Source organism: Triturus cristatus, chromosome 4_1, assembly GCF_964204655.1.
Source record: "Triturus cristatus chromosome 4_1, aTriCri1.1, whole genome shotgun sequence".
NCBI lineage: Eukaryota > Metazoa > Chordata > Amphibia > Caudata > Salamandridae > Triturus > Triturus cristatus.
Window position 1 is genome coordinate 992,988,232 of NC_140585.1, and position 12,817 is coordinate 993,001,048.

Here is a 12,817-nt window from a genome sequence, read left to right on the forward strand (position 1 = left end):
ATAATACACAGAGCCTGCAGAACATGGATGCAATACTAGAGTGCTGTCTTGTGTAGCCACAACCATGTATGTCACCTGCCTATCTGTCATTGCCTTGAATGCCGATGAAGCTGTGGATACAGTATGAAGCACTTTGTGTCATCCTCTAAGTCTTTTATAAGATGTGCCTTGTCTTTCTATCATACATGCAGTTCAGTAAATCTCTGGTAGGGCCCAAGGTAAAACTCCCATCTTCTGCTCCATGTGGTCTGCTTTAAACAGGGTTGATTTGGTGGGAGAGCAATCAGAATATTGGAACCCTGCTCTGGAACCCTCCACCTGTGGACTTGTACTGTATCACTGACTAAGGACAATTTCGAAAATGCTTAAAGATCTATATAATTTATCTGCAGCACCCTCTTCTACTTTTTAGTGTTCTTAAAGCTGCAGTACTATCCGGTGTGCTCTATAAGCAAAAAATTAAATACTATAATTTATTTTACGCTTTTCAATTGAGAATTATTACATACATGTAGGTGATAACACATCTCATGATGATACCAGGAAAAAAGAATTCCTGTTCGGTTTAGTGCAGCATTTTATTTTAAGTAATCTCTGTTCTTTTTACTAGGACTGACAGCAGATGACTTGCAGCTGGTTGATAACTTTGGTGATGAAAGGACAATAAAAAGATCACCAGGCTTCGGACTCCCAAAAAGTATTGAGAGTAACAAAGACAAGGTAGGAATATCAAATGTGTTCTTTAACCGACTCCACTAAAATAATTATAACAAATCTCCAGAATTGAACTCTGCTTAGATTCACCATCGTTTCATTAGGTTCATGCAGTAGAGAATTTATTATATTGGTTTCTAATAGTCTGTACATTTGTGGGGATTCCTGTGCTGTTGAACCACAATTATGAAATAATTCATTTTCTTATGCCTTGAATAAATGGTGCGAGTGTATGCAATAAAACATTATCCATGAGAGAAGACAACAGATGCTTCTGATTGAGACCTCGAACCGCAGATCCCTCACCTTTTGAATACATCCATGTGTCAGACTGTATCTGGAAACTTTTTCATAGCAATTCCCTCCAGCTCCTGCATAATGGTGTTGTGCAATATCATGCCACCTCGTGCCACTCTGTCACGTGTAGGTATGCTGTTGGGAACAGTTTATATGCGTCACTTGCTCACACTGGCATTAGTTATTTTCTTTCTACCCAGCTGATCCGGAGCTTCAACTGTCATTTGACAATCTTTGGCAAATTTCTTTGGAAATTGTATTTTCTTTGATAAAAATGTTACCTAAACCGTCAAAGTTTAAACCCTGTATGTTGTATAACCTTCAGATGTTGGTTATAGATCCACACAACGTCTTTCTTTGGTATCTTGGTACAGGCTACTATTTGAGGTTGTGCTGGTCGTGTGTGAAGATTAATAAATAGGCTATTTGCGACTGCAAGCCAAAGTTGGCAGTCACAGAGTTGTGGAAGTCAAAGACCCTGACTAGTTTGAAGTTGGCGGCACCGCAGTCGTGGTAGAGAGAGTGCTGCGGTTGTTTTCATGACTGGAATTCCTCAAGGCAAATTAGCTCTAGGAAAAGCCATAAAAACACAAGAAATCTAAACATGGCTAATCTGCATCAAGACAGTCACATTATTGAGAGTTGTCCTATGCATCTGGCACCTCGAGAGCATGGAGCCGATCCCCCATTACGTAACCGGCAGCGACACCATTCCCTTTCCAGATTCCTTCAGCTCTGGTTGCCACGCCAGATCCGCGCTATCAGCTGAAGATGGATAAGGAAATAATTTTTGCTACCACACCGGATCCCTTTGGTGTGCCTTTGGGTCCTATGGATCAGAGGAGGCCTCCAGCTGAAGTCTCATCAGCATATCTGACCTCATCAGCTGGGCCTCTTAACATCGCTCCAAGGTAGATGTCGACGTGTGGTCCAGTTCCATTGATTCTGGCATCGAAATTTCCTTTGCCTTCATTCTTGGCGCCGCAATTGATGTCACTATTGCCTTGTCCAGTACTGTTGTCGACGCCATCACTAGCACCAATCAAAGATTGAATCATATTGTTGGATTCAGATCATGCTCCTCCCCCCCCCCCCTAGGATAGGAGTTTAAGACCAATCAGAGCCAGAGTTCGGAGGAGAAGAATGAATCCATGATAATGAATGTCAACCCTTTTCCAACCAAGGTGAGTTTCAAGATGATCTTAGGGGAGCTAGCGGGTTAGATACTTTGCCTGATATAGGATTGGAATCACCTTATCCCAAGAGCCTTTGTTACCCTTTACTGAAGCGTTAACAGGTGTTACAGTGGGCACTTGGGCAAAACCAGGATCTTGCCCATCAACTAATAGGCAGGTAGCAATACGCCATAGTTCAGCTTCTGAGGATCCGGAATTTTTGGTTCAACACCCAAGGCCAGAAAGCCTCGTGGTTCAGGCTTCTATGAGTCGTATCAACTCAAATGAGTTTTCACCCACTCCTCCTGAGAGGGAGTTGAAGGGAATGGAAGCATATGCAAAGGAAGTCTTCATGGATCAACCTAACTCTTAGAATTATTAATATGTTGTGTCTTTTAGGGAGATACTTCCATGCTTTATAGGATACAGCAGCTTATATTCTGCCAGCAGTCTCTGATGAAGTCGACAGGTATTACAACATCTGGTCAATGAGGGACAGGAGGCTGCAAAGTATTCTGTTAGGGTAGATTTAGACACCACTAATAATCTTGGTAGACCAGTTGGTATCAGTGTGGTGCTATGAGGCTATGCTTGGATTCCCTCTACAGACTTTTCCACAGATGTACAATAGTTCATGGATATGCCCTTTGATGGTTCTAAGCGTTTCAAGGCTAAGGCATATTCAGCCCTTGAAAGGTTCATGGGTAGTAAACCCACCACAAGCACATTGGACTTAGCTACTCAAATTCAGCCATTTTCCCAGCAACAATGGCTTTAGAAGAGGCTTTATGTTGAGACAAAGGCAGTATTTGTCTCAACAGCAGCAGACCGCCCAGTCCTTTAAAGGAAGATGTCGGGAAGCAGGTCATCAACTTTCAGGTTACCAAGGAAAGCATTCCATTCAGTCCTCCGCTCCCCCTGCTGCAACTGCAGTAACACCCCTTTAATTTGATCTTGACACCTCAAGATCGACCGGTTGGAGGTCGAATCACCTTTTACCTACCCTCAATTGAGAAGCATCACTTCAGATCATTGTATGCTTCAGATTGTGGAACAAGGTTACTCTCTACCCTTCCTTTCTCATCCTCCCGACATGCTACGCACAACACATTTGCTGGAGGATCACTTGACTATACTCTGCGGAAGTTCTGACTCTCTTGGCCAGGGTACCAATAGACAGGATGCCTGTTTCATAAATTGGGACTGGTAGTTACTCTCGTTACTTTCTTATTCTGAAAAAGGATCTCTGCCCTCTCACTTCTTAAGGAGAGTCAAGCTCAAGATGCTCTTCCTGGTTCAAGTTCTCTCGGCCCTCGATTTGGCAGACTAGATGGTAGTGCTGGACTTGAGGGATGCATACTTCAGGTAGGCAAAGAGCACTGTCAGTTCTCACATGATCCGGTTTGCATAACCAGAGCACCTCGGGTGTTCACAAAGGTGGTGGTGGTCGTAACCCATCTGTAGAGGTTGGGAAAATTAGTCTTTTCATACCTAGATGACTGGTTATTGAAGGTGAGCTTACATCATTTACACACCAACTCCAGATGACGGCCAACAAATTAATATCATTGGGTTTCTCCATCACTGTGCCGAGGTCACACTTGATACCTTCACAGCGACCCCCCTTCATCGGAGCCATCCTGGACACGGTGCTTTTCCGAGCTATCCCTCTACCTCAATGTGTCTGGGACATTTGGTCTATGATCCTGATGTTTTAGCCTGCATCCTGGGTCTCACTAAGAGTGCCTCCGAGTCTTCTGGGCCTTTTGGTCTCCTGTGTCCTCCTTTGAACTATGCCTTTGCATCAACTTGTTGGAGTTGCGAGCGATTAGCTTGGCACTGAAGGCGCTCCTCCCATCCATCACTAGGGGAAAGGAATAGGTGCTCACTGACAACATGATTGCCATGTGGTATTGTAAACTCAACAAGATGATGCCCGAAGTGCTGAAACCTTTCAAACACTCCCTCTCAGTCAAGAGTGCTGGATTAAATCTATTGTTCTTTTGCTCACAATGCCACCAAGTTTGGACCAAGCCATATGCAAACCAGCCTTCACCCTGCTCCTGATATTGCAACAAGCAAGGCTGATTGAGGTCATGGCCCCTGTGCGAGGAAGCGTTATGCCTTTGGAAGTGGCTGGACGCTCAGGGCAGGGTTACTAAGTACCTGGCAGGATCTTTAAACGCCAGGGTGGACAAACTCATCGGGTGTTGCCTAAATGCTCATGAATGGCATTTGCACTCCAAGTTGGCACAGGAAGTCTTCCAATTAATCTATTCACCACCAAAGAGAGCTTGAAGTGTCTCTACCTTTGTGTGTTAGCGTTTCAAAGACAGTATATCCCCCCCCCCCCCTCCTCGATGACTGCTGCCTAGATTGGGGCTTGTGACTCCTATATGCCTATCTTCCCCTACCAAGACCTGCCCCAAGTCATCCTAGTGGCTCTAGACTGGATGAGGAGAGTGTGGTACCCAATGCTTCCGGCTATGAGCATCTGTCCTCCAATTCGGCTGCCTCTTTGGGAAGATCTCTTGTTGCAGCAGCAGTGCAAAGTCCTATACCCGAGTCTGCATAACTTTCACCTCCATGCGGGAGAGATTGAGTAGCAGCAGCTGGCTGCATATGATCGCTCTCCTGAAGTGGTTGGTGTAATACTAGCAGCCAAACGTTCTACTAAAACTGTTCATGTAGGACGCTGGGAAAAGGTTTTGGTGTTGCGTTCCTCCTGTCATATTCAGCCCTTACAAGCTTCCCTTTTTGATACTCTCTCATGTTTTATTTTTCATTGGCCCAGCAAGGCCTTGCTGTGGCCACAGTTATAGGTTATTTAGGGGCCCTTGTGGCTTTTATACATTTACCAGATGTTGCGATGTTTCTTTAAGGGGTTGTGCATATTATTCCATTTACAATGTCACAATGGAATATGAATCTGGTCTTGACATACCTGATGTACTTGCCTTTTGAGCCTATGCACAGTTTTTCATTACGATTACTTACTCTTAAAATGGTATTCGTTATCGCCATTACATTGGCAAGGCGAGTGAGTTAACTTTAGGTTTCATCAGCAGTGCCATCATATATCTCCTTCTTTCTGGACAAGTTTGCCCTTCGTATGAAGACCGCATTCCTTCCCAGGGTAGTTTCTCCCTTTTATGTAGGACAGTCCATTACTTTGTCTTCTTTTTATGCACTACCCCATCCTTCCAAGGAAAGGTTACATCACCTCAATCTCAAAAGGGCTCGTAGTTGTTATTTTGTGAGGACCAAAGAATTGTGATAGGGTGATTACCTTTTGATCACATGTTCTGGGGTTAAAAAGGGCAAAGTGGTACAGCAGAAGACCATCTCCAGATAGATTGTCTTATGTATCAAGATCTGTTATATAGCCTGGCTAGAAAATGGCCCCTGAGGGCTTTCGTGCTCACTCTTATCAGAGCGAAGGCTGTGACTATAGTGCTAGCATGTGGTGTGCTAGTCTTAGCCAACTGTCAGGCTGATGCTTGGGCATCTCTAAAGACATTCACTAAACACTACTGCCTGGATAGCCAAGTCCGGCGGGATAGGAATTTTGCCCATTCGGTCCTGCAGGATTTCCTGGTCGGTCTGAGCCATTCCAAAAACCCCACCGCCTGGGAGGTACTGCTTTGGGATCTATTCAAAAGGTGAGTAATCTAAATGTAGAAGAACAAGGTAATTAGCTTTGTTAACACCTTTGCATGTGGAGACTCTATCTAACCGCAGATTCCTCACCTACCCACCCTTCTTCCACTCTCTTAACTGGTCTCATAACAATCAATAAGTAATAAAATTCCAATATCGAAAGCCTGCACACTATTTTAATGATAGTTTCTTAAGGCTCAACATCTGTTTGCACGGACAGAGTAAGGAAAGAAATTGATGCCAGCTTGAGGTGATGCATATATACTGCCTGCAACATCATGTCTGCATGAGAAGAAGTAGCATTAAGTTGTGCGATATCCCACAACGCTACCTGCTGAAACTAAAGGTAATTGCTGTGAAAAAGTTTCCGGCTCTAGTCTGACGCCTGGAGGTATTCAAAAGGTGAGGAACATGCAGTTAGATAGAGTCCCGACCAGAAAAAGCATTACTGAAAGTAAGTAACTTGTTCTTTCAAGTCAAAAATACTACATCAGTACCATTTTCTATGATCCAGTATGGTGCATTGTCCATTTGGAAATTATATTTGGACGTTTTTGAAAACATAGTACATACTTACGTAGATGGACATCTTGATGTCATATGTCGAAGGCAATGGAAAAGACTGGTATAGCTTGCATTTCGTTTTTTAGAAAGAACAGCTATCCTATGATCTGGTCAGCAAGAAAATTCTTAGATAATGTACTCCTGGAATTTCAAAGAGCAGAGACCAGGCATTCCAAATGAAATAAGGTGTTTGTTCCTTGAGCTCTGAAAGGACGTATTCAAATTTCTTTTCTTTAATAATAAGAAAAAATGCTAGTTACTGTGTTTATCCCAGATTTTCCCATTTTAGGACTGTGAATATTTCATAATTTTACAACTTTATAGAAGTCTCTTCATTTTTTTCATGTGCTTTCGCTAACATCTTATTTTTATGGAAGTGAAATGATGTTATTGACAATACCTTGATATTTTGTTAACCGGTTTGTTTTCTTAGAATGAGTATGTTTCAAAAGAGCTTAACGAAAAGGAGAGAGAGCTGGAACGTAACCGAACTGTTATAGCAGAATTTAAATCAAAAGGTATGTTTGTAGGAGCCTTCTTGTGTATTTATATAATAATAGCTTCTTCCCATGCCTTCTTTAGAGCTTCTGCTAGACATAAGCAGAATATGTCACTGAGAGCAAAACAGTAGTTTTCTCTAATACTAGTGTCTGTTTGATGGAAACCACTTCAGTTTCAAATTAATTTTCTGCTTAGAAGTCTATTTGCTTAGAAATCAAGCCACTCCTGCCTCAGTTTCATAAACATTGACAAGACCGTGATAATGTAGATTCCTGGAAGGACTAGAAATAAATCTGCATATACTTAAAAGCAATTTGTACAACTCTTTACTGAAGCTTCATCCTCTGTGAGTATCTCTCCTCTTGCAAACGGGTTAGGCCCTGAAACACTGGTTGTCTCAGAGGGCAGTAGGCAGCCAAATGTTTAGTCTACTCGCATATATAGCAATTAAAATCGTCTTTGGTACTTTTAGTGCTAAATTGATATTAGTTATTTCATTTTGCCTTTCTTATGCCGGATAACCTTCTTACTTGACAGAGTGGATTTACTTATAAATAATGGCTACTTGTATTTCATTAGTTAACATTTTGATCACAGACCTTCTCTCATCAATATGCAAGGGTAGGGAAAAGTGAATGCATTAAACCTTTTACTCTTGATATCACAGGATTAGCTTCGTCTCTCAATTAAACTCCTATTTGTTGTTGAGAGTAAACAAAATAGCATAGAGTTGAAACTGCATAAAGTAAACATGCTTTTACAATCCAGTTTACTTTTTTCCCTGCTGCTGTCTTGAGACCAAGGTTAGCAACTGAACTATCTGCTGTGCAAAAAGGTACATCCGGAGGGATTAGTGGTTACTGCTGGCTACCCCAATTGAGATCCGTTAATGGCCTGTGCTATAAGATGAAATGCCTATTCTGTAGACAAAAGAGAAGCGCAGAACAGTCATGACTTGCACTTCAGTGTGTAAGTTTTTTTTTTTTTAAACTATTTTTTACCTATGTACCGTTTGTACATAGGTAGTACTTGATTAACGTATCTGGTGGATATGACATGCATAAATACAATACAGCATACATGTTAACAGTGAGCATTGCTATACTTCAGTCATAGTGCGTTAACTCGTGGTTCTATGGCCTATCTTTTTTTTTTTATGGATATGAGCAAAACAATACAGAACATTCGGCAGCTGTTGGTGATAGTGGCACAATTCAGCATTATCACATTTTTTTCTTTTCTTATTTTGTAAAACGTTAAGACATTAAAGGCCAGATGTACGTCCTTTTATTTTGCACCTCGCAATTTGCGACTAATTGCGAGGCACAAACTAAAATGTACAATAGTGTGTTTAACACTGTTTGCGATTCCCAATGGGCTCACAAATTGCGCGGCTCATTTATATTAATGAGCCTCCCGCAATTTGTGAGCCCATTGGGAATGACGGGCCCTCCCAGGGATGGTGTCCATGGACGTTTTCGTTTCATTTTTTAAGGGCAGGCAGTGGTCCCTGGGACCACTGCCTACACTTAAAATATATTTTCGCGTGCATTTGCAGAGGGGAAGGGGTCCCCTTGGGACCCCTTCCCATTTGCCAACGCATTACCACCTACTTGAAGTAGGTGGCATTTACGAGTGTTTTGCGACCGCGCAGCATCTCCATAGTTCCTTGTCACTGTCGCCTCCTCCTCTTTCTTCCTGCAACTGCAGATGGATAGTGACATCTGAAATCCTGTTTTGACCCATCAAATTCTTGGGGAAAAGGAATGGAGTTGTATGAAACCATATCTGGAATATGCTTCCAACCAAAGGTTACAGTCATCTGTATATGCTTACAATAAAAGAGTACAGCCATCTGGAGTCCACGACATCATAGACCAGACATTCTTTATACAGAACTAGTCTAAAATGAGTAAAGCATACCTACTCATACATAGTTCCCTTGTATTAGGGTGGGAGAAAAAAGTAAACCGGATGGGTTAATGCTCACCCTCTGTGCCCTTGATAGAATTGAAACTTTCCGTTACGATAGCTAGGAAGTTTTACATTCTATGTCTGGACCGGAGGCGAGGATTACGCTGGTTTAAAGCTTATCCCCAACCAGCAAAGCCAGAGTCTGGACTGGTTTGAAGTAGAACCTTTTAAAGGTAGTCTGAAGACCAGTCCGCTGCATTGAGGATATCCTCTAAACAAGCTCCGAGGGAGAATACCTTTGATGCCATAGCACCTCTGACAGAGTGAGCCCCAAACAGATTGGTATCTTTGCCAGCCTCTTGCATGGCTCATCTAGCCTATCTGGCGTTGATGGGTAAAGAGACTGCCCGGAAAGGCTTCCTCAGTGCTTTCAGGAGCTGTGTTTCTCTGTGTGGGCGCACATCCGCCGTCATAATCTCATAGCTCTTATGCAACTTACGATACATATTTTTGGGGAATCTGGAAAGGAAGAGAAAGTAATCACACAAGATTAACATTTCCTACGTCTTGAGGTATTAAAAATAACACCGTCTGTGGTAAAAACTCTACCTGTTAGGTCCAGAGCTCTTATGTCTGAGACTTTTCGGCACGAAACCAAACAAAGAAGGGTTGCTAATTTAGCTAAGAGCTCCTTCTGCAAGAGATGTTTGTTGTATCTCCATGATAAAAACATGTCAGGACTGTGTTCACATCCCATAGAACAGACTATATGGGTCCCGGCGGAAGGGATATGCAGATTCCACCAACAGTTTCCGTATGAGGTGATGATCCCCAACTGGATGGTCACCGACCAGTGAGTGGCCTGCCGAAATTGCTGACCTAAAGGTGTTGATGGATCTATAAGCAAGACCCTCTTAGGCCAGGGAGGCAAGGAAATATCAGAATGTGGACAGTGTCTGTCCCCACAGGATCCAGATGTTTCTGGTGACACCAGCCCAGCCATCTAGACCATGCCGATTTGTAGCACTTGATAGTGCTGTCTGCCCATGCTCTCGAGAGAAGGGATGCAGCCTATTGCGAAAGGCCTGGGACTTTCCAACATTCCCTGTAAACATCCACGTCATAAGCGACAGAGATCCTTGAATAACCAGATGATGGGGAACCCCCTCCTTATATTTGAGGGGATCCAGAAACTGGTAGCAGGATTGGGGTATCCCAAGAAAGTTCCAGTAGAACCAATACCAGACTTGTGATCTCCAAGTCGGAGTCACTAGAACCACATCTTCCTTTTATCTGCTGACCTGGCTTGGCAGTTCAGGCTGGACTGTTCCCATGAGGCACAGGGTCAAGACTGATTTGCATATGGCCAGGTCTAAACTGGGGTGGCATGGTGAGCAAAAGAATAATGGATTTAACCCAGATTGCTTGACTGGGGGTGAATGTTTTGATCTGTTCTGCATTCCGTCCATCAATTGTGTGTCTTTTGCTTTCTCGACCTGAGCTGAAAGGCGCATGGTCATCACAAATGGAGGAAAGGCATACCCCTGTTTGGATTGCCAGTCATGAAGGAAGGCATCCATGGCCAATGCATCCGGATCTGGACGCCAGCCGTAGTACCTTCGAAATTGGTGATCCAAATGAGAGGCAAAGGGATCCACAAAGTACGGGCCCCATCTGTCGTGAAGAGCTTGAAACACGAATGGGTGCAATCTCCAGAGGCTCGTGTCCTGAAGGTGACCAGAGTACCAATCCGCTACCTGATTGGACAACCATGGGAGGTGCTCCGCCGTCACCGAAACCTGATTCTTATGTCTAATTGATGCCTGGGTCTTGTCTAGTTAATTAAAGGTCTGTAAAAACTTGCTCAGCTCCCAAATACATGAGTCACCATACAGTCCTCCCCCCTGGGAGATGCGACTTGCTTCGGAAGTGGCCAGCTCCCCCAACTTGAGGTAAGTCATAATGAGGAGCGACCTACGCCTCTCCATGGATAGGGCACAGTTCACGTTCCCCAGGAAGATGATGGCCCTCTGAGCCCAGCCTGATAGAAACTCGGGGGAAATCAATGACCCAGACACCTTTGTTCCCTGTGCCATGTTGAGGATGCAGGTCAAGGTGCCTGCAATATCAGTGGCTTAACGAAACTTGAGGGGGTCCCCCTGCAAGTTATGTGGAGGGGCCCCTAACGGGCTCTGGCCATAGTGGAGCTTGGGGCCCCCGCGCACCGCTGGGACTACGTGTGCCTGTGTTACACGCTGGCGGGTGGCGGAGCGGAGTTCCACGGAGTTTCCCCCCAACTCCTTGGACGTCTGCGTAGCTGCACTCTGCAAGCTCCGGCCAGGGTTACTGTTTTGGTCCGCCTTAGAGGGCCGGCCATACAGTCATTGCGCACTTAGGAGTGTTCTACTACTCCTTCCCTGCTCTCCAGCCCCGTCCCCTCACACAAGCTGCCGCAGCAGAAGGACAATATAAAATGATAATAACATAACATTATTATAATTTTATTTTTCCTTTTCTTTCTTACCAGAGGTCTTCTGCTTGAAACTGCCCCTGTCACTTAAACTTCCTTACATGCACCCTGCAAATACCAAAGCATAGCCTCAGACCTGTTGAAACTTCAAAGAGGAGATGTCTATGAAGAATGTATGTTTTTTGTTGTAGAATGCACTGAAAGTGCCAATAAAAAATATTTTAAAAAGGATGGGAAGGGAACAGATCACCCCCCAGATTTGGAATGGATGTAATTTAAGAAGCTGGCTCTATGCATACTGCACCAATGTGAGGTACAGTGTGTATAGAGTCCAAGGGTCTCCAAAGGTTTGGCAGAGGTTAAAGTTAGATAGAACCTTACTCTCTAAAGTGGTAGCTTGGTCGAGCCGTAAGGCAGTATCGGAGGACAGTGTAAAGCATTTGATGTAAATGGTCTCACACACTCAAGAACTGAACTCTAGGCCAATTGTTTTGTATTAAAAAAAAATATACTGTTGTTTTATTTCTAGAACCAAGCAAGCCTGGTACAAGTACGCATATAAATACTTTGCAGTAGTAAATTACTTGTATGAAAACTGTTCAAAATTGCAGTATGATTTGTACTGGTTTTGGTTACAGTTTTAAGGAAGCAGTTTGCAACACATTGCAGGTATAGTACATTCAAATGAATGGGCTTTTTAAGAAAAATGCAGTTAATTACTTTTCAGATTACTTTTGCTAACACAGGACTGGATCCTAGATTCAGCCCTGGGACTTTTCCTGAAAACAGGTGAGTAAATGCGTTTTGGTTAAAGGTACGATTTTTAAGGAATATTATTGCATTTCAAAAAGTTGACACAGGCCACGGGGTTGTGGGAGCAAAGCTCCTAGGGTTAAGCTCGGGGCAAGTTGGGGACCAAGTTAGCACCAAAGGGTCACCCTCAGCGGCGCTAGGGCAGCCGGGTGCAGTTTGAGGTATTCTCTGGGACAAAGAAACACTGCAGGCTCTGGGACGAGGATCTTCCAGGAGTGACCTCTACTTCGAGGGGTAAGTTGGGATGTAGAGGGATGGTTAGGCACCACTGGGTTGGACAAACAAGGCCGTGGGGCGTCAGGGTGCAGGGGTGCATTTGGATGTCAGATTTTCTTACCCGCTCTGGTCGCGGTGGGGGGGTCCTCTGGATTGAAGCTGCAGGGGTCGTCTGGAGGCTTGAGGCAGGTCAGGGATCGCCGGATCTCGGGTCAGGATTTCCGGCGGACCTCCTCATGGTGTTTGTTCACTCAAACACGGGCCGGCGGGTGCAGAGTGTGCTGGATTTGCGGTCCCTCGCTGGCACCAGAAGCTGCAGTTTAAACACATCCGGTGTTCTCGGGAGAAACAACTTCTAGAGTGAAGGCAGGCAGGTCCCCTGGGGTTTTTGAGGTTGCTGGCCGCTGGACACGCTGGGGTTTCGCAGGAGCAGGTTCGAGGGGAGACAGGCCTGTAGGGCTGGGGCCAAGTCAGTGGGCGTCGTCCTCTTGTT

General features: G+C 44.3%; 1 protein-coding gene across 4 annotated transcripts in view; it reads left to right on the forward strand.

Annotated features, from left to right (window-relative positions):
- Positions 1 to 12,817, forward strand: part of CEP290 (centrosomal protein 290) — a 1,516,454-nt gene that overhangs the window by 311,637 nt on the left and 1,192,000 nt on the right. For all 4 annotated transcript variants that reach the window (XM_085653911.1, XM_085653913.1, XM_085653912.1 and 1 more), the window contains exons 17-18: positions 611 to 720; positions 6,844 to 6,928. In XM_085653911.1, the coding sequence (XP_085510037.1) occupies positions 611 to 720; positions 6,844 to 6,928 (195 nt within the window). The remainder of the gene's footprint in view (positions 1 to 610; positions 721 to 6,843; positions 6,929 to 12,817) is intronic.